The sequence below is a fragment of the Cervus canadensis genome, chromosome 5, assembly GCF_019320065.1.
Source record: "Cervus canadensis isolate Bull #8, Minnesota chromosome 5, ASM1932006v1, whole genome shotgun sequence".
Lineage (NCBI taxonomy): Eukaryota > Metazoa > Chordata > Mammalia > Artiodactyla > Cervidae > Cervus > Cervus canadensis.
Window position 1 is genome coordinate 95,072,437 of NC_057390.1, and position 20,161 is coordinate 95,092,597.

The window sequence follows — 20,161 nt, forward strand, 5'->3', positions numbered from 1 at the left end:
CGGTCCCTTTAGTTTGCACCCCCCCCCCCCCCCCCCCCCGTTCTTCCTAGAAGAGTGTCTCATAGAAAACCTTTGAAGATATGTGGAAAGACTGGGTTTTCCCAGTCATTCCAGGCTTCTTGTTCTGGAAGTGAGGAGCTAGGATGCTGAGTGGGGGGAAGGGGGTGTCAGTCCCCTTAACATTAAAACACTGAAAGAGGACTCACCGTCGTGGTCCCCAGGGGCTCAAGGTGGAGCGGGCAGAGAGCCCTGGGCAGTCAGAGTGCTCTGGCCATTCGTCAGTGCGGTGGACGCTCCAGCTCATATCGCTGTGGGGGCCAGCACGTGCCCTCTTCAGGAGGAGACAGGCCCAGAGAGGACCAGCGACAGGCTCAAGGTCACAGGGCTGCGAAGTGGAGGAGGTGGGATCCCAGCCCAGGCTGTTGGGCTCTGGAGACGAAACTTTGGGACTGATATCAAGTCTCCTCTGTGTTTGGGGGCCCAAGGGAGAGGGAGGGTGGTGGCCCCAGTTGGAGAGGGGATCGGGATAGCCAGCCCCCTGCCCCTTCAGTCCAGTCCAGCCGCCCCTTCCTGTCCAAGCAGACTCAGCTTCTTTACTGCCTCTCCTACAGGAAGACGATGCCTACGTCTTGCCTTGAGCACCATACTGAAGCTTTCTTTTCGGGAGGGGATTTCTCTGGTGCGTGTTCTGGCCCTTAAATTAAAAAAAAAAAAAAAAAAAATGAGTGGGACTTCCCTGGCAGTTAAGATTCTGTGCTTCCACTGCAAGGGGGAGCAGGTTCAGTCCCTGGTTGGGAAATGAAGATCCCACGTGCTGTGCGGTGTGGCCAAAACGTAAAAAATAAATAAATAAAAATAAATAAAGCCCGGTAAATTTGTTTCTGCAGATAGGAGGGTCTCAGTGGTTTAAAAAAAAAAAAAATCCGCCTGCCAGTGCAGGAGACACAGGAGATGGGGGTTCAATCCCCGGGCGTCAGGAAGATCCCCTGGAGAAGGAAATGGCAACCCACTCCAGTATTGTTGCCTGAAAAATCCCATGGACAGAGGAGCCTGGGGGACTGCCGTCCATGGGGTTGAAGAAGAGTTGGACACGACTGAGCATGCACGCACACACAGAAGGGCCGGGGAAGTTGGGAAGCTTGAAACGGTTTACCCGATCTACAGTGCACAGAAGTCGTCATGTGTTTGGGTGGACAGAGAATTGGGACTACCTCCCCACTGGGACCCAAGTTCCATTCATTAGATCATACGTGTATTTGCTCCGTATTTATTGAGCACCTACTAGTGCCAGGGGCTGATGATAAAGACTTCTCAGGCACATTCAGGGCAGCCTCCCAGTGGGAGGGCACTAGCTCTTGAGGGGAAAGTAAGTGTCCTACATGCTCTTGTTTAGGAGCAAGATTTAGGGCACCCACCCCTAATCCTCTGAAAGTCTCCACTAAACAGATGCAAACATGAGGTTTGGAGAGGTTAAGGAATTTGCCAGTAGATGGCGTGGCTAACATATGGCAAGTCTGGGAATCAAACCTAGACCCAGCTGACTCCAAATAAATATACTAATGGCTAATGTGATTCAACACTTACTTTGTCCCAGACACTGTCTTAAGAACTTTACATATGGTAACTCTTTTAATCCCCACAAAAACTCTTGTTAGGGATACGTGTTCAGTTGTGTCCAATTCTTTGCGGGCCTCTGGACCGTAGCTTGCCAGGCTCCTCTGCCCATAGAATTTTCCAGGCCAGAATACTGGAGTGGGGTGTCATTTCCTCCTCCAGGGGATTTTCCTGACCCAAGGGTAAACCCGCATCTCTTGCATCTTCTGTATTGGCAGGTGGATTCTTTACCCCTAGTTCCAGGAAGCCCTATTGGAATATATTATCTCTATTTTCCAGATGGGAAAACAGAAGCAACAGGAAAGGGGTAACTTTGGACTTCCCTGGGGATGGATGGGAATGTCCCTTTTTAATGAGCTTCCCAAGGAGTCTCGAAGCAGAATGTCAGTGAACACTTCTTGAGAAATCTGGAAGATCTGGTATCAGCCCCTCCCCTGGGGGGCCACCAGGGTGGAGAGGGGGCAGGGCAGCCTCCAAGCGTCACGGCGGAGGCTTTGGAAAAGCTGCCTTCAAATGTTAGCAAGGTGGCCCTGAAAGAGTCATCTGTGCTGTCCTTCGCTCGAAGCGTAAACTCGGGGACCCACAGAGAGAGGGACTATGGCTCACTACCACAGAGAATTTTCTAGAGTTGGGGTTGACTGTCATCCCAGGGTGTGACTAGGGCCAGTTGGAGATGTCATAGGGACTTCCCTGGAGGTCCAGTGGCTAAGACTCCAAGATCCCAATGCAGGGGGACTGGGTTCAAGCCCTGGTCAGAGAACTAGATCCCACATGCCGCAGCTAAGACTCGGCGTAGCCAAATAAATTTAAAAACAAGAGAGAGAGAGAAAGATGTCACAGATGGCCCTGGGCCCAGGCTCTGTATGCACCTTGCCGATGAGGCTGATGGGAGCCAGGACACATAGGAGGGGGTCGTCAGCTCTGAGGGCACCTGGGCCCATGAGCCTGGTGTGTGGGTGTGGGCAGAACACACAGATTTGCTCAAGTAGAGCTAAGCCACAGGAAATTGGAGTGGTCTCTGCACCCGGCCCCCAGCCTCGCCCTGACTCCCAGCAGGTTGCAAGCTTCAAGAGGCTGGGAGCTCCTAAGTGGGAGAAGAAACCCTACTGGGTCCTTGGCAGCAACTTCAGCCTGGTCTGGAAATGGTTAATGAGGGCACCTTCCACTGCCAGGTGCCAGCCACTCTGGGGGCAGACAGACCAGACATAAGCCTCCGCTTCATCACTGCTTGGCTGTGTGACCTGGGTCAGCTACTTCACCCCACTAAACCTCACTGTCTGTGATGGAGAGCAAGGCTTACTCACAGCACCATCTGCACTGGAGAAGGCAGGGCTTTGTAACACAGTGCCAGGCACACAGTAAGAGTTTAGTAAGTGGGAGCCAAAAAAGAAAGTGGAGGGGAGGGGCAGCTCTGTCCTCGCCACCAGCAGAAACACTCGAGACAGCCTGGAGCTTCTCTGAGCCGAGCCTCAAACTCACATTTTCCAGCATGCCTGGAACTCACAGATGGGTCATAAAAACCTGCAGTGATGCTTTAAAGGTCAGCCTCTCTGGGAGCACAGCACTGCCCCAGAGCCGGGGTCAGGGGAGGTCCCGCCAGCCTTGGAAGAGGGACAGATGGGCACTGCCTTTGTCTCAGCTGCTATCTCGGTGGCGGGGCGGGGCGGGGCGGGGCGGGGCGGGGCGGGGGGGGGGGGGGGGGGGCGGGGAGTCTGTGCAGGGGACCCCAAGGTGAAACAGGGACAAAGGGGCAGGTTCTTCTGGAGCACAAAAGCTGATTTTCCATCAAGCTGACTTTTAATTTTTTTAAAAAATGTTTTAAATTAATTTATTATTTTTGGTTGCCCCCGGTCTGCGTTGCTGTGTGGGCTTTCTCTAGTTGAACTTCCCTGGTGGCTCAGACGGTAATCTGCCCGCTGTGTGGGAGACCCAGGTTCCATCCCTGGGTGCGGAAGATCCCCTGGAGACAGAAATGGCTACCCACTCCAGTATTCTTGCCTGGAGAATTCCACGGACAGAGGAGTCTGGCGGGCTGCAGTCCATAGGGTCACAAAGAGTCAGACACGACTGAGTGAATAACAGAACACACAACTGGTTGAGGCAAGAAGGGGCTCTTGGCTTTCTGATTGCGATGGCTTCTCTTGTTGTGGAGCACAGGCTCTAGAGCATGTGGGCTCAGTAGTTGTGACTTAGTTGCCCTGAGGCATGTGGGATCTTCCTGGACCCTGGATCTTCCTGGACCAGTGTCCCCTGCATTGGCAGGCAGAATCTTACCCACTGCGCCACCAGTGAAGTCCTCAAGCTGACTTTTTAGCATACGGTCTGTGAACACGATTCAGAAAGTCTATGAACCATGCCCCGCCCCCCGCCCCAGGGTATGTGCAAACTGCTGTGTGCACCTGTGTTTTTCTGGGAAAGTGGAAGTGTTAGTCGCTCAGTCTGTCCGACTCTTTGGAGCCCCATGGACTGTAGCCCGCCAGGCTTCTCTGTCCGTGGAATCCTCCGGGCAAGAATACGGAAGTGGATAACCATTCCCTTCTCTGGAGGATCTTCCCAACCCAGGGATTGAACCCAGGTCTCCTGCATTGCAGGCAGATTCTTTACCATCTGAGCCAGCAGGGAAGGGTCCATAGAAATCCTTAGATTCCTCCAAGGGCTCATGATTGACATAGGGGAAGAACCAACGAGTCAGGGCCTAGGTTTCATTTTGAAAAAGTGCTAGTGAGGGCAGTGGGCATCTGTGTAGCCCACTGCATTTAGCATGTTCTCGGGAAAGCCCTGGACTATTCCACGTTCTCTGTGCCACCTTGAGAGGGAGGTATAGACTCTCGTCCCAGTGCACAGATGGAGAGACGGAGCACCCAAGAGGGGAGCTCTCTTGACTAAGGACACACAGGGCGATGTTTTCCTCCATCGCAGATGCTCGGGGGAGGCAGTCATTGGCTCTGTGGCGGGTTTGCCCTGCCCTCTGCCAACCACACCCTGTTGCTGGGTCAAGGATGCCCGTCTGCACCCACTCCCCAGGGAACCCAGAAACAGAGAGAGCAGGAAGGAGGAAAATGCGTGTCCTCAGGGGTGGACATCAGTGGACAGGACTTGGGGTATTACTGCCTTGCTGGAAGCCCTTTGGCTAAGTCACCGACCCCCACCACCACCACCACGTGCCTCAGTTTCCCCACTGGCAACATGAGGGACTTTGACAGATAATCTGTAAGGTGCCTTCAAGTCTGAGCCCTGAGAAGACAAACGTAACAGACTTGAGATCCCAGAATTGTTTGCAGCTTTGTTTCAGAATCAGGTTACACAGAGTCGGACTGCCTCTGCGCCTGGCCCCCAGGCTTTGCCCTGACTCCCAGCAGGTGCTGGCCATGGGCTTCAAGAGGCCCGGGAACTCGAGCTGGGAGAGGGAACCCCACACTGAGCCCTGAGCAGCAACTTCACCCTGGTCTGGAAATGGTTAATGAGCTTTCCTCCAGATACCAGCCCCTTATTAAAATGTAGGTTTTACAATAAATCTGGCGTTTGGCCACCAACCTTAGATTAAAACCAGACGGAACAGACGCTAACCCCCTTCTCAGATCAAATTTTGAGCAAAGGGCTGGTCTTCTTCCTCCTGATGGACTCCCTAACCCTCAATCCCCTATGCACCCCCATTCCAACCACGTGCCCCCAATTTATGGAGCTCTGTTTGGGGATCTTGAAAGCAGAGAAGGCTGGGCTGAATTTCTGGTTCCTGGGGCCCTGAGATGGGAGGTGATCAGGCCCCGGACCCAGAGGTTTTGGGGACACCAGGGGAGGTTCCAGGGACCCCAGAGCCTTTGAGATTGCCAGCTATGTCTGGCTTCTGACCTCCCACCCTTCTCTGTGCCTGAGAATAGGATGCAAATGCTCTGTCTGGTAGCTTCATCCCTTCTCCCCGATTGGGCCCAGTCATCCCATTTGTCAAAGTCCCCTGGGACTCTGAAGATGTTTTGGTCCCACCCATCTGCCTCCGGCAGCCCCCACACGAAAGCATTCTGTCCCCAGAACCCCTCCCTGTGGCTGCTGTCTTTCTAAGCATTTCTGCAAAGACCCTGACCTGGTGGCTTTGGGGCTTCCCAAGCAGGATTGAGCCCCCACCCCACTCGCTATCACTGTCTTCCCTGGGTCCGCCCACCCCGCCCCCCAAGCATACAGGAGTCTTCTTTCCTTGCTATTCTCAGCCAATCCCCGTATTTCTCTCTGCCTTCTCCCGTTTTTCTGTGTTCTTGTATAACAACTTTTTGAAACATAATTCATGTACCATACAACTCACCCATTTAAAGCACACAATCCAGTGATTTTTAGTTTATTCAGTTGTGCAGCCATCACCACAATCGATTTGAGAACATTTTCATCACCCAGAAAGCAACCTTGCACACTTTAGTTCTTACCCCACCCCAATCCCCATCTCCACTAGCCGCGCCCCGCCCCCAACACCCTGGCAAACACTAATCTACTTCCTGTCTCTATAGATTTGCCTATTTGGGGCAGTTCATATGAGTGGAATCTTACATTATGCGCCCTTCTGCCAATGGCACCATCTTCTTTCATTCAACATAATGGTGCTGGTGGTAAAGAATCCACCTGCCAATACAGGAGATGCAAGAGATACAAGTTCAGTGGAGTAGGAAATGGCAGCCTGCTCCAGTATTCTTGCCTGGAGAATTCCATGGAGAGAAGAGCCTGGTGGGCTACAGTCCACAGGTTTGCAAAGAGTCGGACAGGACTGAGTGACCGAGCACACACAGAATATTTTCCACGGTCGTTCGCTTGTGGCATGGGGCAGTACTTCATTCCTTTTGAAAATCGAATAATATTCCTTTGTATGGATATTGGTGTACACATCAGTGGATGGGCCTTTTGGGTTGTTTCCACTTTGGGGGCTACTATGAGTAATACTGCTATGAACATTCATTCATATCCAAGTTTTTGTGTGGACATATGTTTTCATTTCTCTTGAGTAATAACTGAGAGTGGAATCACTGGGTCATATGCTGACTCTATTTTTAACACTTTGAGGAACTGCCAGGCTGTTTTCCAGAGCAGCTGCATCACTTTACACTCCTATCAGCTGTGGCTGGAAGTTCTGATTCTACTGCCTTCTTGCCACCACTTGTTACTGTTTCTTTTGATTCTAGCCATCCTAGTGGGTATGGAGTGCTATCTCGTTGTGAATTTTGCTTTGCTTCGCCATCAGTTTCCCTGATGGCTAATGATGTTGAGCATCTCTTCATGTGCTTATTGGTCATTTGTATATCTTACTTGAAGAAATGTCTATTCAGATCATTTGTTCACTTTTATTTATTTTTGTAAAATATTTATATATTTATTTGGCTGCACCGGGTCTTAGTTGTGGCATGTGAACTCTTGGTTACAGCGTGTGGGATCTAGTTCCTTGACTGGGGGTGGAGCCTGGGCCCCCTGAATTGGGAGCGTGAAGTCTTAGCCACTGGACAACCAGGGAAGTTCCCATTTGCTCATTTTTTAATTGGATTGTTTGTCTTTTTGTTGTTGAGTTACAAGAGTTATTTTTTTTTAAATTTTTTTTTTAAGAGTTCTTAACATCTTCTAAATACAGGTCTCTTACCAAATATATGATTTGTAAGTAGTTTTCCTATCCTGTGAGTTGCCTTTTAACTCTCTTGATGGTGTTCACAAAAGTTTTTGATTTGAAGAGGTCTGGTTTCTCTTCTGTCCTTTAATTCCTTGTGCTTTTGGTGTCATATCTAAGAAACCATTGTCTGGCCCTTTTGAAGGTGAAAGGAAGTGGCTTTGGAACTTGACACTTCTCATCGTTTTTTGGAATGAGTCCTTCCCTCATTTATATAATCATTCATTCAGAAATGTTTCTAAAACCAAACTACTTGCCCAGTGCTGGGGATACAGCAGTGACAAGGCAAACCCATCCCCTGCCTTCCTAGAGCTTAGAATGAAATGAAAGAGACAGGCGTGAAGCAGGTAACGAAAACAGAAGAATGACTTAATTACAGATGTGTGGGAGAGAGAGAGAGGGCCCAGAAGCCTGTACCAAGGAGATGTGTCTGGTGTGGGAGCTGAAAAAGACCCCAAGGATGGGCACCTAGTCTGAAATTAAAGGCAGGGATGCATTTGCCAGGCAAGAGGGGTGCAGGGCTCCAGGCAGAGGGAACAGCATGTGCAAAGGCCCCGAGGTGATGGGAGTTCATGCTGTCCAGTAAGGCAAGTTCCCCCGGCACACTTGCCCCTCCACTAGGGCTTCTTGGGGCATCCGGTGGCCTGATGGAAGTGTGTGCAGCATGCCATGTCCTTAGTGCATGTACAGAAGAGGTTCTAGACTCTAGGGAGACCCAGATGCATTGCAGCTGCCTCCAGGACTCTGCTGATATTTTGAGAGGACATGCGGGGGCCTCCCCAGCCTCCTCCAGACTCCAGGGTCAGCCCCAGCCTGGCTGAGCCCTCCTTGTAGATACACTGGTTACTGTGCAGGCCGGGAAGGCCTAGGGGTGCAGCAGTCCCAGACGGGGGTGGCCTGTGACCCCTGGCTTCTCAGCTGTCTGAGGCCTGTGAGGCCACAGGGACATGGATAGGTCTCCAGGGCACCTCGCTTCCCCCTTAAGACCCAGTGTGTCTTCCTTCCTCACTTTCTCTTTCTTCAGACTGGTAGGTATAAAAGTGGATCAGCAGCTTGGGGTTTTGTTCAGAATTATTGAGATGAAACATCCTTGGAGGGCTGGCTGGGCAGTGGCTGTTGGTGGCTGACTCCCCAGCCCACCGCCCCAAGCCCCTGCCCCCTGCCCTGTGACATGTGCTGTCATGACTCAGCCCTGGCCAGGCCTCTGTAGCTCCGCAAGGAAGATCCTGGACCCTGGAGACAGCCCAGGACAGGAGCAGACTCTGAAGTCTTCCCACACATTTCCAGTGCCGCCCCATTCATTTGTTCATCTCTTCATTTGTTCATTCACTTAACATTCAACAAATATTTGTGCAGAGTTTGCCTTGGGTGGCTTTCCTGCTGGCTCAGATGGTAAGAAATTTGCAATGTGGGAGACCCAGGTTTGATCCCTGGGCCAGGAACATCTTCTGGAGGAGGAAATGGCTACCCACTCCAGTATTCTTGCTTGGAGAATTCCGTGGACAGAGGAGTCTGGTGGGCTACAGTCCATGGGGTCACAAAAAGTCAGACACAACTGAGCGACTAACACTTCCTACCTTGAACCAGGCCCTGTGATGGGTCCCAGGGAGTCAGAAAGTAGTTGTTTCAGTCCCTGCCAGACAAATGACCCTACATTTACCCTACAGCATGACAGAGCTGTGATGGGGGCGGGGTGTCTGGGATGGCTTCCTGGAGGAAGCGGCATTCTGCTGAGAGCTGAAGGTGAGCAGCGAGGCAGAGAGAAATGGCAAGTCCAGGAACGGAATGGGCAGGAGTCCACAGGGAGAGGATGTGCCTGTCCAGTGTAAATACTGGCCTCAGAGAACACTAACCTGGGACATCTCTGAAACCACTGGGGCCCCTGTCCTGGCGCTGCCCACCTGGGGGGCCTGGGGGGCCCCATCCAGTAGATAGAACCAGAAACCCCTCCAGAGGAAGGCCCCACCCCTCTGTCAAGGTCACTGTCAGTTTGCTCAGGGCTGGACTGGGGGCTGGGGCTATCTCTTCCCTCCCTTCTTGCTGCCGAGAGGCTACCAGGGGTCTAGTAAGAAAAAGAATGGGTCTGGGGTTTGCAGCGGGAAAGCTCTCACTTGCTATGTGACCCTGGGTAGGTCCCAGCCCCTCTCTGGGCCCCCCTTCCGTCTTCTCTGTGAGGCAGTGACATCCCGCCCCCCTTCTCGAGGTTTCTGGGGGCCTCCAGGGAGTAATGCTGGAAAGTTCGCCTCGGTGATCTCACTGACTGCTCCCATTTGTGCCTTAGGCTTGGTCCCTGCGTGTGCCGGACAGAGGCCGACCGGTCCAAGCGTGAAAGTGGCTCTTGGCTCCTTGCTTGAGATTCTGGGGCGGGGTGGGGCTGGCCTCCTGGGGAAGCCCCTGGAAGCCCAGGTTTCCTTCTCCAGAGGGCTCCAGGGTCCACGCTTCTCCTTCCGCCTCCCTCCTGCCCATCCTTCCTTTCTTCCTTCCAATATGAGTGGTGCGTGTAGTGCCCTGCCCAACCCTGGCTCTGCCCTCACAGGCGTCACAGGCTGGGCACCCCCTTGCCCCTTCTCAAAGCTACCCTGCTCTGCATACCGCTCCCAGCTGCCCCCGGCCTGTGTGCTGGGGACTCCAGCACAGACCGCAGCTTTAGAGATGCTCCTGTTGCCTTCAACCCCCTCTTCTTGGCTGACCATTCACCCTAAGCCCCTGGAGAGACCCCCATCCCGCCCAGGATCCCTCTACATGAGGACCTGGGGGTACTCATCAGGCCAGCTGCCCATGCCAAGGTGGTAAGAAGCCTGGGCTCTGGACCAATCTGCAGATTTAAGTCCCTGCCCCAGCCTTTACTGGCCACATGGCTTTGACAGGTTGTTTAAACCCCCTGTGCCTCAGTTTCCCCTTCTGTAAAAATCAGGCCAAGAGCACCCAGGTCAGATGCTTATGAGGGTTCAGTGAAGTGGTTCCTGTTACCTCCATTTCTCAGGGGGATTCCTGGGGCTGGGATGGAATAAAGGCTTCACCCATGGCCACTCTGCTGGTGAGCCAGTCCCAACCTGCAGTCCTAAACCCCGGCCTCCTTCACCACCTCTGTTCCCTGTTACTTCTTATCTGATTTTCTCCCAAGGCTCTCCTGGTGGCCCTGGAATCAGGGATGCTTCCTGGAAGGCAGGTAAGGATACAGATTCCAGAATTCCCATCTGAGCCCCACTCCTAGGGGTCTTTCAAAGGAACCCAGCTCTCTACCAAGAAACCTGGGTGTTTGGGGGCACAGCCTCCATGCACCACCCCCCACCTCCACTTCCTTCCCCAGACTCTTCTGGCTGTAAGTATTTCTGCAGCCTCGAAACTCCTTTGACCAAGGCCCAGTGTTAATTTGTTAAATCCACATCGAGGTCCTGGGGACCCGTTGTTTATTTTTGTGAACGTGTTGGCAGAGATCACATTTGGGGTGGGGGAGGCCACTTATTCGGTCGGAATAAATGCTAATTAATAAAAGCTATTTATTTGAGTTGGAGCTCGCCGTGGCCCCAGGGTCAGGCACAAACTGACTATTTGAAGGAAAAACAAACAGAGAGTGTCTCTCAACAGCTTGAGAAAGGCAGAAACGAAGAGGCCGGGTTTATTTGTCTTAGGAAGAATTTGCAGTTAATTCCCTCCAGACTATTTAGACCCTTAAATTACATGGAATAAGGAAAACCATGGGTGCAGGGGAAGGAGCCAGGAACACTTGATCATTTGGCTGAGAGCAGAGTTTTTAAATGTCTTTGGCCTGAAGTCAGCCAAGTAAATGGTATGTGTGAAATAATTTAATGGCAGAAAATGGTGCAGCAGTCACTTTTTCTCACTGTAATGTAATGAGAGAGACAGCGTGGCCCGTCTCCCCTATCTGAGTCCGTTTATCTTTCCCCGGACTCAGCCCCTCACGGTAGCCCCTAAAGAGCCCAGGTCAATGGAGGTGGTTTCAGGCTTTATTTTCAATCCCAGAACTTTGACTGAACAAAAGGAAACTTCAGGCACAGCCCTGATTGGAACAGACCTGGCCCCAGTGCTCACTGGCCCGAGGCTTCAAGAGTATTTATTTATTTTCCAAATGCTTGAAGCTCAAGCGTGGAACCCCCAGAGGACACACGCCCACCACATCCACTTCTCAGGGGGCGATTCAGGAATTCGTGGCAACGAACATCCGGCACATCCGCTGGGAAGCAAAATGCAGCCTGAGAGTGAGCCCTGGCTGAGGCCAAAGCTGTGGGTTCGAGTCCTGGGTCACCTCCAAGACGCCTCCTAAATCTTCCACATCCTCAACGGCCTCTCCTCAGCCTCTGCCCGCAGCTGGGATTGGAAGCAGCTTTCTGCTGGGGGCTGGGCTGAAGGAGAAAGATCCTTGTTTTTGAGGGGTTGGGGGGGAAGTGGGTAAGGGCAGGAACTTCCCTGGAGGCCCAGTGATTAAGACTCTGCGCTTCCAATGCAGGGGGCGCAGGTTCGATCCCTGGTCTAAGAATGAAGATCCCACGTGGTGTGCAGCACAGCCAAAAACCATGTTAAGCGCAGTGAGCATTGACTGCGCTCCTGGCATTCCGTTAAACTCAGCTCCTCCGGGAACTTGTGTGACCCTGGGCAAGCCGCAGTCCTGCAGGACTCCCAGAAGTGAGGTCTTCCCCCCTGGGGGGCTAGGATGGAGTCTCGAGGACATTTCCACAGTGGTGAGATGACATGATCCAGGACGTCTCCCAGAGCTGGGACCGAGAGTGTGACCCCCAGCACTGGCATCACCTCCCCTGGGAACCAGGAAGATGAGGGAAGATGACCCAGCAGAGACAAACTCACGCCCCGGGCTGCCTGAGTCTCCCCACGGGCACGTCCCAGCTGTGTGATCTTGGGTCAACCTCTCAGAGCCTCAGTTTCCCAGTGTGTGAAATGGGATAACACCTCATAGGGCAGATGCTAGGGTCCAGTGGATGGGAGTGTATGCAACACTGGATGCTGTTCCTGCCCAAACCCACTTTTGCTGAGCGCATTCCACCGCAGCTGCCCTGATGGACAGAAGTGACTCCAGACCAGCTGGGGTGAGGGGTGTGAGTCGGGTTGCCCGGAGCAGAGGGTGTAGATCCCTTGCCTGAGGGTTTCGGCTCCAAGGCTCCAGCAGTTTAGCCAAAGAGCAGAGTTGTTTCTTCCGGCACCCCCTTGTCGGGGGCCAAGGCTGCAAAATGGTTTTCATTTCAACACCCTCCGTTTTGAATTGCTCAGAAATTTCCCGAAAAAGTCTCCTTTTTTGGCTGAAAGGCCTCCTGCTTTGGGTCTGTGCCCAAGCAGCATTGCCTAAAGGGGAGGTGGAAATCGGCTCACGATGGCTGGTGTTTCAGACGCTTCCGTCCGCTCTCTGGGGTCTTGATCACACAGGTTTTCAGCGCTCGACCCTTGATATTTCGGTGTAAGGTTTCTTCCCGCTCGAGGGGGTGAGGGGTAGGGGTGGAGAGACATTCACAGCCACCAGACACTCTCATCCATCTTCACCTTTTCTTGGAGGAAAGGGGTGAGGAGTGAAGATTGAAGCGGGTCCAGGAGACGAGGCCAGCTTGCTCTGTGTTCCCTGCCACCGCCTACCCCATTCCCACATGTGTCCTGTGTTTTTAGTACTTCCCAAAGGGGAAAAGTACTGGACTTCAATTCCTGGTCCTCCCTCCAAACCAGGGCCTCTCTCCCTCGGCGCTATGCACATGGTGAACCAAAGAATTCCCTGATCCAGGGTCTGTTCTGGGCACTGAAGTTTACTTAGCAGCAGTCCCAGTCTCTACCTCCATCCTAGGAGCACCATCTGCCTCAGTCCTGACCATCAAAAATGTCTCCAGACATTGCCAGATGTCCCCTGGAGGCTAAATTGCCCTCAATTGGGAACCACCGGTCCAAACCCAGTAAGGTCATCTTTTCCCGGGAAACCCTGCCTGATTCCTGCTTGACAACTCCCCCCCACCACCCCCACCCCATGCAGCCATTCCCGGACTCATGAAACAGTTTGCCCTCCAATCCAATCAGTTGGTTGATCAAGAGTCAGTAAACTCTGCGAACGTGGGAGCGTTCAAAAGCCAGGATTGAATGGTATCTGTGGCCGGGCCTGGAATGTTCTAGATGCTAAGCTGAACAACTCAGCATCGTGTGAAGAACGTAGGATGTGATCAAACCAGTCTGTCCTAAAGGAAATCAATTCTGAATATACATGGGAGGGACTGATGCTGAAGCTGAAGCTCCAGTACCTCGGCCACCTGATGCGAAAAGCTGACTCATTGGAAAAGACCCTGATGCTGGGAAAGATTGAGGGCAGGAGGAGAAGGGGACGACAGAGGGCCAGATGGTTGGGTGGCATCACTGACTCAATGGATGTGAATTTGAGCAAGCTCCTGGAGATGGTAAAGGATAGACAGAGAAGCCTGGCATACTGCAGTCCATGGGGTCACAGAATTGGACACAACTGAGTGACTGAACAACAACATAAAGGGAATATGTAACTGGGGAAGCTAAAGTGCAAGGTGTGTCCCCAAATCCAGAAGGTTATCCACACCCTCTGTTGACCCAACTGGGAGCAAAACTGGCCTTCCTGTCCACTGCTGCTGGGAACCCTGGATGGGCGCCTTGGCTATAGCTAGCATTTTACTCATTGGCCCAACAATCCCAATTCTAGGAATCTGTCCCAAATATTCACTGGCAAAAATAGAAAATCATGTTTGCACGAGGTTATTCATGGTGGTATTCTTCTGAGTTGCAAAAGATTGGAAACACACCACCTGCCAATCGATAGGGCTCTGGTTTTAGTTGAAGAAACCATAGTTTAGGGGTTTCCCTGGTGGTCCAGTGGTGAAGACTCTGCACTCCCAATGCAGAGGGGGCCTGGGTTCGATTCTGGGTCTGGAAACTAGATCCCGCGTGCCACAACGGAAAAATCTCGCATAGCCGAATAAGTAGATAAATGAAATATTTTTAAAAACATAGTACGTTTGCACAACTGAGTGGTAGGGGGCCGCATGCAGGACTTTCTGGACTGGGTGGAGAAATCCCTGGGAGGTATTGCTCAGTGGGGACAAAGAGAGGGGCCCAGCAGTCCGTAGTCTGCTAGCTTCCAATAGAAGAGCGGGAGAAAATACTAGACTTGAAAAAAAAATTGCAAAAAGCAATGCTGAAAGGACAAAGCAAAGACGAATTTTAAAATATGGTTCTGACAGGTGGAAGGTGGGATAGTGAAAGTGGTAAAGTCGCTCAAAGTCAACCACTAAAAAGAACAAAATAGGGTCATTTGTAGAGTCATGCTTATAAATTATTTTAAAATGACACGTAGTAATTCTGTAAAGCTTAGGGAGCAGAGTCGGGAACAGGGAGTCGTTAAATTTTGCTTTGTCCCTCCCTGTGTTGTTTGACAACAGATGACGGTTACTGTTACTGTGACAACTGTTTCGGTTCTTTTCGACCCCATGGAATAGTCCATGGAATTCTGCAGGCCAGAATACTGGAGTGGGTAGCCGTTCTCTTCTCCAGGGGATCTTCCCAACCCAGGGATCGACTCCAGGTCTCCTGCATTGCGGGCAGATTCTTTACCAGCTGAGCCACCAGGGAAGGAGGGAACAAAAGGAAAAGTACAGATCAGTGCATATGATGCAAATAAAGAAGGCTGGTTCGCTGGCCTGGGTTGGAGCGGTCTCAGGAGTATAGTAAATAGGAAGAGGCATGTGGCGGCACCAGTGTGTTCAGCGTGATCTCATACTTGTAAGCTTTTTAAATTTTATTTTGTTGGAGTATAATTGCTTTGCAAAATTGTATTCGTTTCTGCTGTAGGATGAAGTGAATCAGCTACAAGTATCCATATATCCCCTCCCTCTTGGACCCCCTCCTCCCCAGCCACACCCATCCCACCCCTTAGGGCATCACAGAGCACTGAGCTGAGTCTCCTGTGCTTCATAGCAGGTGCCCACTAGATATCTGTTTTACACATGGTAGTGTATATATGGCCCCTGGAGGAGGGCTCGGCAACCCACTCTAGTATTCTTGCCTGGAGAATCCCCAGGAACAGAGGCGGCTGGTGAGCTACAGTCCATGGGGTCGCAAAGGGTCGGACATGACTGGGCAAACCTCCCAGCTCCTCCCTCCCTTCCTTCCTGCCCCGTGTCCACATCTGTTCTCTACGTCTCTATTCCTGCCCTGGAAACATGTTCATCTGTAACACTTTTCTAGATTCCACATATGTGCATTAATACATGATATTTGCTTTTCTCTTTCTGACTTATTCAGCCTGTATGACCGACCGTAGGTCCACCCACATCTCTATAAATGACCCTATTTCGTTCCTTGACACATGTACCCTGATATTCATTGCAGCACTATTTACAATGGCCAGGACATGGCAACAACCAAAATGTTCAACGACAAATGAATGGAGAAAGAAGATGTGGTACGTGAACACAATGGAATATTACTCAGTCGCTAAAAGGCATGAAATAGGGTCATTTGTAGAGTCATGCTTGTAAATCACTTTAAATTCACATTTGTAATTTTGTAAAGCTTGGGGAGTAGAGTCAAGAGAAGGGAGTCATTACTTTTACTTTGTCCTTTTCTGTGTTGTCTGAATCTGTCACTGTGACAGTGATGTTACTTGGTTATTAGAATATACTTTGCTTTAACATGAAATCTCCAAATTCTTTAATTTGATGAAGTATCCTTTTTTAAAAAGTACAGTGGATTTACAATGTGTTAATTTCTGGTGAACAGCAAGGTGATTCAGTTATACCTGTACATATTCTTCTTCATATTTTTTCCCATTATGCTTAATTATAGGATATTGAATATTGTTCCCTGTGCTATACAGTAGGAGCTTGTTGCTTATCCATGAAATGCACATTTTTAATAAGAAAATAAGACACACAAGGAAGTACTGAATCACACAGTGTTGGTTCTAAGTGCCCAGTGAATGCAATGGAGGAGAGAGAATTCCGTGTGCACTCAGGTGATCAGGGAGGGCTCCCTGGAAGAGTGAGCAATGAGCTGGGCTCTTTAGGATGAAGGGTCAGCAGTTTAACCCCTGGGTAAAATTGAAATGTGGAAACAGCAGGTGAACGCCCCCTGGTCCTCTGTAGATGGGGCATGAGGAGGCGAATAGCACCTGCCTCAGTTTTTGTGAGCATCCAGTGGTCTGTGAGTGTTAAAAAGCCTACCTGTGTGCAGTGGACTCTCAGAACTGTGACTTTCACTGCGCCTTTGTATATATTACTATAATTCAACAACAAATACCCATGGCGGTTGACCATATCCCAGAGTCTGAGCCAGCTTCTGAGGACGGGTAGATGCCTCTGGCCCTCCCTGCCCAGGTCAGTTGTCCCCTCATGGCAGCAAGTGCGCCCCCTGGCTCCCCAGGAGGGGGACCCTGGCCTCTTTGGTTCGCATTTATATCCCCAGGGCCTTAGCCCTGTGCCTGCCACTTCGGAGGTGCTCAGTATGTGTGTTGTAGAATGAATGGATGGATGGATGAAGAAATTGACAAAGGAGTGAATTAAAGGGTCCTGCTCTCAGGGCTGGACCATCCACCCGCAGTGGGAAGACACAGGTTAAAGCGCTCGGTGCACGTTGCTGAGCTGGTGCCTGAGTCACGACCGCGTGGGCGCCTGCGGGCGCAGGGGCGGCCCGGCCTGGCCTCGCGCTGACCCCTGGGTCCCTCCGCAGGTGAGTGCCCCAGTCCCGGGCGCAGTAGCGCCGCCAAGAGGAAGAAGAAGCAGCGGCGGAACCGCACCACGTTCAACAGCAGCCAGCTGCAGGCGCTGGAGCGCGTGTTCGAGCGCACGCACTACCCCGACGCCTTCGTGCGGGAGGAGCTGGCCCGGCGGGTCAACCTCAGCGAGGCGCGCGTCCAGGTGAGCGCTGCGCGCCCGTGGGCTCCTCGCAGGAGCGTGTGCAGCCACCACACACCCAGGGTTAAGGACCTGCCGAGGCGTGCGGGGGCGTCTGAGGCCCGGAGGGCTGAGGGTCCGATCCAAGCCCTGCCACTGGTCCGCTGTGTGAGCTTGAGCAAGTTACTTAACCTCTCTGTGCCATAGGCGGTGGTGGAGGTTTAGTCGCTAAGTCGTGTCCGACTCTTGCGACCCCATGGACTGCAGCCCGCCAGGCTTCTCTGTCCATGGGATTCTCCAGGCAAGAATACTGGAGTGGGTTTCCAATCCTTCTCCAGGGGATCTTCCCAGCCCAGGAATCGAACCCAACCGGGGTCTCCTGCACTGCAGGCAGATGAGCTAAAAGGGAAGCCCGTAGGGTGGCTTCCCTGTAAAATGAGGGTCGTGTGGGTCTATTTCAGAGCATTCTCATGAGAAAGAAGAGTTATTTTTGTAGCTTAGCTCGGTGTCTGGCGCTGAGGGTTTTGATAAATAAAAGTCGTTTTAAAGTGTCCAGAGCTTGCTCCGTGCCAGCCCTGAGCGGAGTGCCCAGCGGTATACCTCTCTTCACTACAACCTCCCAGCAGCTAAATGCTCATTGGTTCATGCCTTCATTCCCCCACGTGCACGTTCTCCAACACACACTGACCCAGCGGCCGGCACTATATCACCCCCCATTTTACAGATGGGAAAACTGAGGCTCCGGGAGGTGAAGCCGCCAGTGTAGGGTGGGTGACAGAGCAGGCACACAGTGGGTCCAAAAGGACTCGAGTGTCCCTGGCAGCCCGCTCACGGCTCCTTCCCACCCCCAGGTCTGGTTTCAGAACCGCCGGGCCAAGTTCCGCAGAAACGAGCGGGCCATGCTGGCCAACCGCTCGGCCTCGCTGCTCAAGTCCTACAGTCAGGAGGCCGCCATCGAGCAGCCGGTGGCTCCCCGGCCCACCACGCTGAGCCCGGACTATCTCTCCTGGACGGCCTCGTCCCCCTACAGGTGAGAGTGGGAACTGCTCCGGATCGGGGTTGGGGGGCAGGCAGCGGCCCGGAGACCCCGGGTGTTTTAGGATCCAGATTCCTTCGAGGCTCTGGAGAGAACTGTGAAAGGGGCCCAGGCCCTCTGTGGACTGGGGGTGTGGGGGCAGGCGTGTGACTGTGTGCATGGAGGAGGTTGTAAGAGTGTGTGCGTGTGTGCGTGCGCGTGCACACGTGTACTTGTAAATGTGTGCACTGGCAAGATGAGACCTGTCTGGAGGGAGTGGAGAATCCCTGTCACCCTGAGGGAGCTGAACAGCTGCCAATTTCTGGGACGTCCCTGGTGGTGCAGTGGCTAAGTCTCTGCACTCTCGATGCCTGGGGCCTGGGTTCCAACCCTGGTCAGGGAACTAGATCCCATAACTTTAGTGGAACTGTAACAGCCACAACTAAAAGAGCCCGCCTGCCACAACAAAGACCCAGTGCAGCCAAATAAATTACTAAATAAATATTTTTTAAAAATGAAAAAGAAAGAAAAAAGCCTGCAGCTTTCTAGGCTGGCCCGAGCGCCTCAGCACCTCTTGTCGGTCATCCCAGAGAGAGGCTGGGAGGGGCCTCGAGGACGGTTCCCAGTCGCGGGGACCTGGCTGGGACCCAGAGGCGAGGTCTGGGGCAATTTTGTCCTGGTTAAAGCCAGGAAGAGGTGGCAGGGCAGGATGGGAAAGGGAGGGGGTGCTGGGGAGTTGGGGTTTTGCACCCCACAACTCCTGGGGGTGCCGTCCACCCCTTAGTCTGTGTGAGCAGCTCAGCTGGAGCCCTGGTCTCAGGAGATCCAGTGGGTCAGCTCATGGGATCTGAGTCCTGGAGATGCTAGACCCACAGCCCTCCCACCCCCTCCCTGCCCTCTCCTTAGCTGGGGCAGGAGAACCATCAAGAGGTATCCTTCCATACAGGTGTGTGTTCATCCCACCCCCATCCTGCTGTGTGTCAGGCACCAGGCGGGCGCTGGGTGGGTGGACGGGATGCAGGAAGCTCCTGGTCCAGCGAGGAATGACCCCAAACCTGCAGGGGCGGCTCCAGGTCCCAGCGCCGACCATGGGCCCTTCTGCCTCCGCTCTAAATCTTGCGGCCGCAGGTCACCTCCAGCCCCTGGGGAAGGCTGCCCACGAGCTGAGGAGGGGAGGCAGGAGGACCAGAGGCTGGGGCCCAGGACGGACAGCCAGGGGTGGTCAGCTCCGGGCAGCACCAACATGTCCTTGGGTCTTGTGTCACCCCCAGCACGGTGCCGCCCTACAGCCCTGGAGGCTCAGGCCCCACGACCCCGGGGGTCAACATGGCCAACAGCATCGCCAGTCTCCGTCTCAAGGCCAAGGAGTTCAGCCTGCATCACAGCCAGGTGCCCACCGTGAACTGACAGCCGGCTCCGCCAGGATCCCAGTGCCTCCCTGGTCTGATGACAACAGAAAAGAGGGCAGACACGCGGGAAAGTGACCTTCTCCTGCCCCCTGTCTCCGGGACAGGCTGGCTGGGCTCTCCTGGCCCTTCTCTGCAGCCCAGACTCCTGGGCCCAAGAGGCTGCTGAGACACCTGGAGCCTGGCTCAGCCCCTCATTCCCGGCCGCTGGAGACTTCGGCCCCTGATCCTTGGAGGGGCTGGGCCAGAAGGTGGAATAGCAGCTCACCGAGGACCTCACTTACTTGGTGTATGAAAGCCAAAAAGCTGTTGTCTGTAAGAAATAAAAAAAAGAAGAAATTGTTTAAGCCCCCAAAGGTTGCGGGGAGGGCGGACAGGACAGCAAACCAATGAGGGGCCACTTTGGGGGACCAGCTGCACTCATCTGGCTCCCTCGTTCTGAAAAAGTCCCCCATCACCCTGCAGACCCCAGGGGCGGGGAGGGGGGTTGGAGGACAGAGACCTGCCCTGGAGCCCCTGACACCCAGGTGTTTGGGAGAAACCCTGCTGCGTGACTCTGGGCAGGATCCCAGCCCTCTCTGGGCAGGGGGTATCTCCCCTACCCTATGGCAGGGGCAGCGTGGGTGTGGGGGGC

At 53.0% G+C, this 20,161-nt stretch overlaps 1 protein-coding gene across 1 annotated transcript in view; it reads left to right on the plus strand.

Moving 5' to 3' along the window:
- The window catches only part of PRRX2 (paired related homeobox 2), a 50,434-nt gene extending 30,565 nt beyond the window's left edge, over positions 1–19,869 (plus strand). The window contains exons 2-4 of the mRNA XM_043469815.1: positions 16,943–17,130; positions 17,958–18,136; positions 19,393–19,869. Coding sequence (XP_043325750.1) covers positions 16,943–17,130; positions 17,958–18,136; positions 19,393–19,528 — 503 coding nt within the window. The 3' untranslated portion in view covers positions 19,529–19,869. The remainder of the gene's footprint in view (positions 1–16,942; positions 17,131–17,957; positions 18,137–19,392) is intronic.
- Positions 19,870–20,161: the final 292 nt, after the last annotated feature.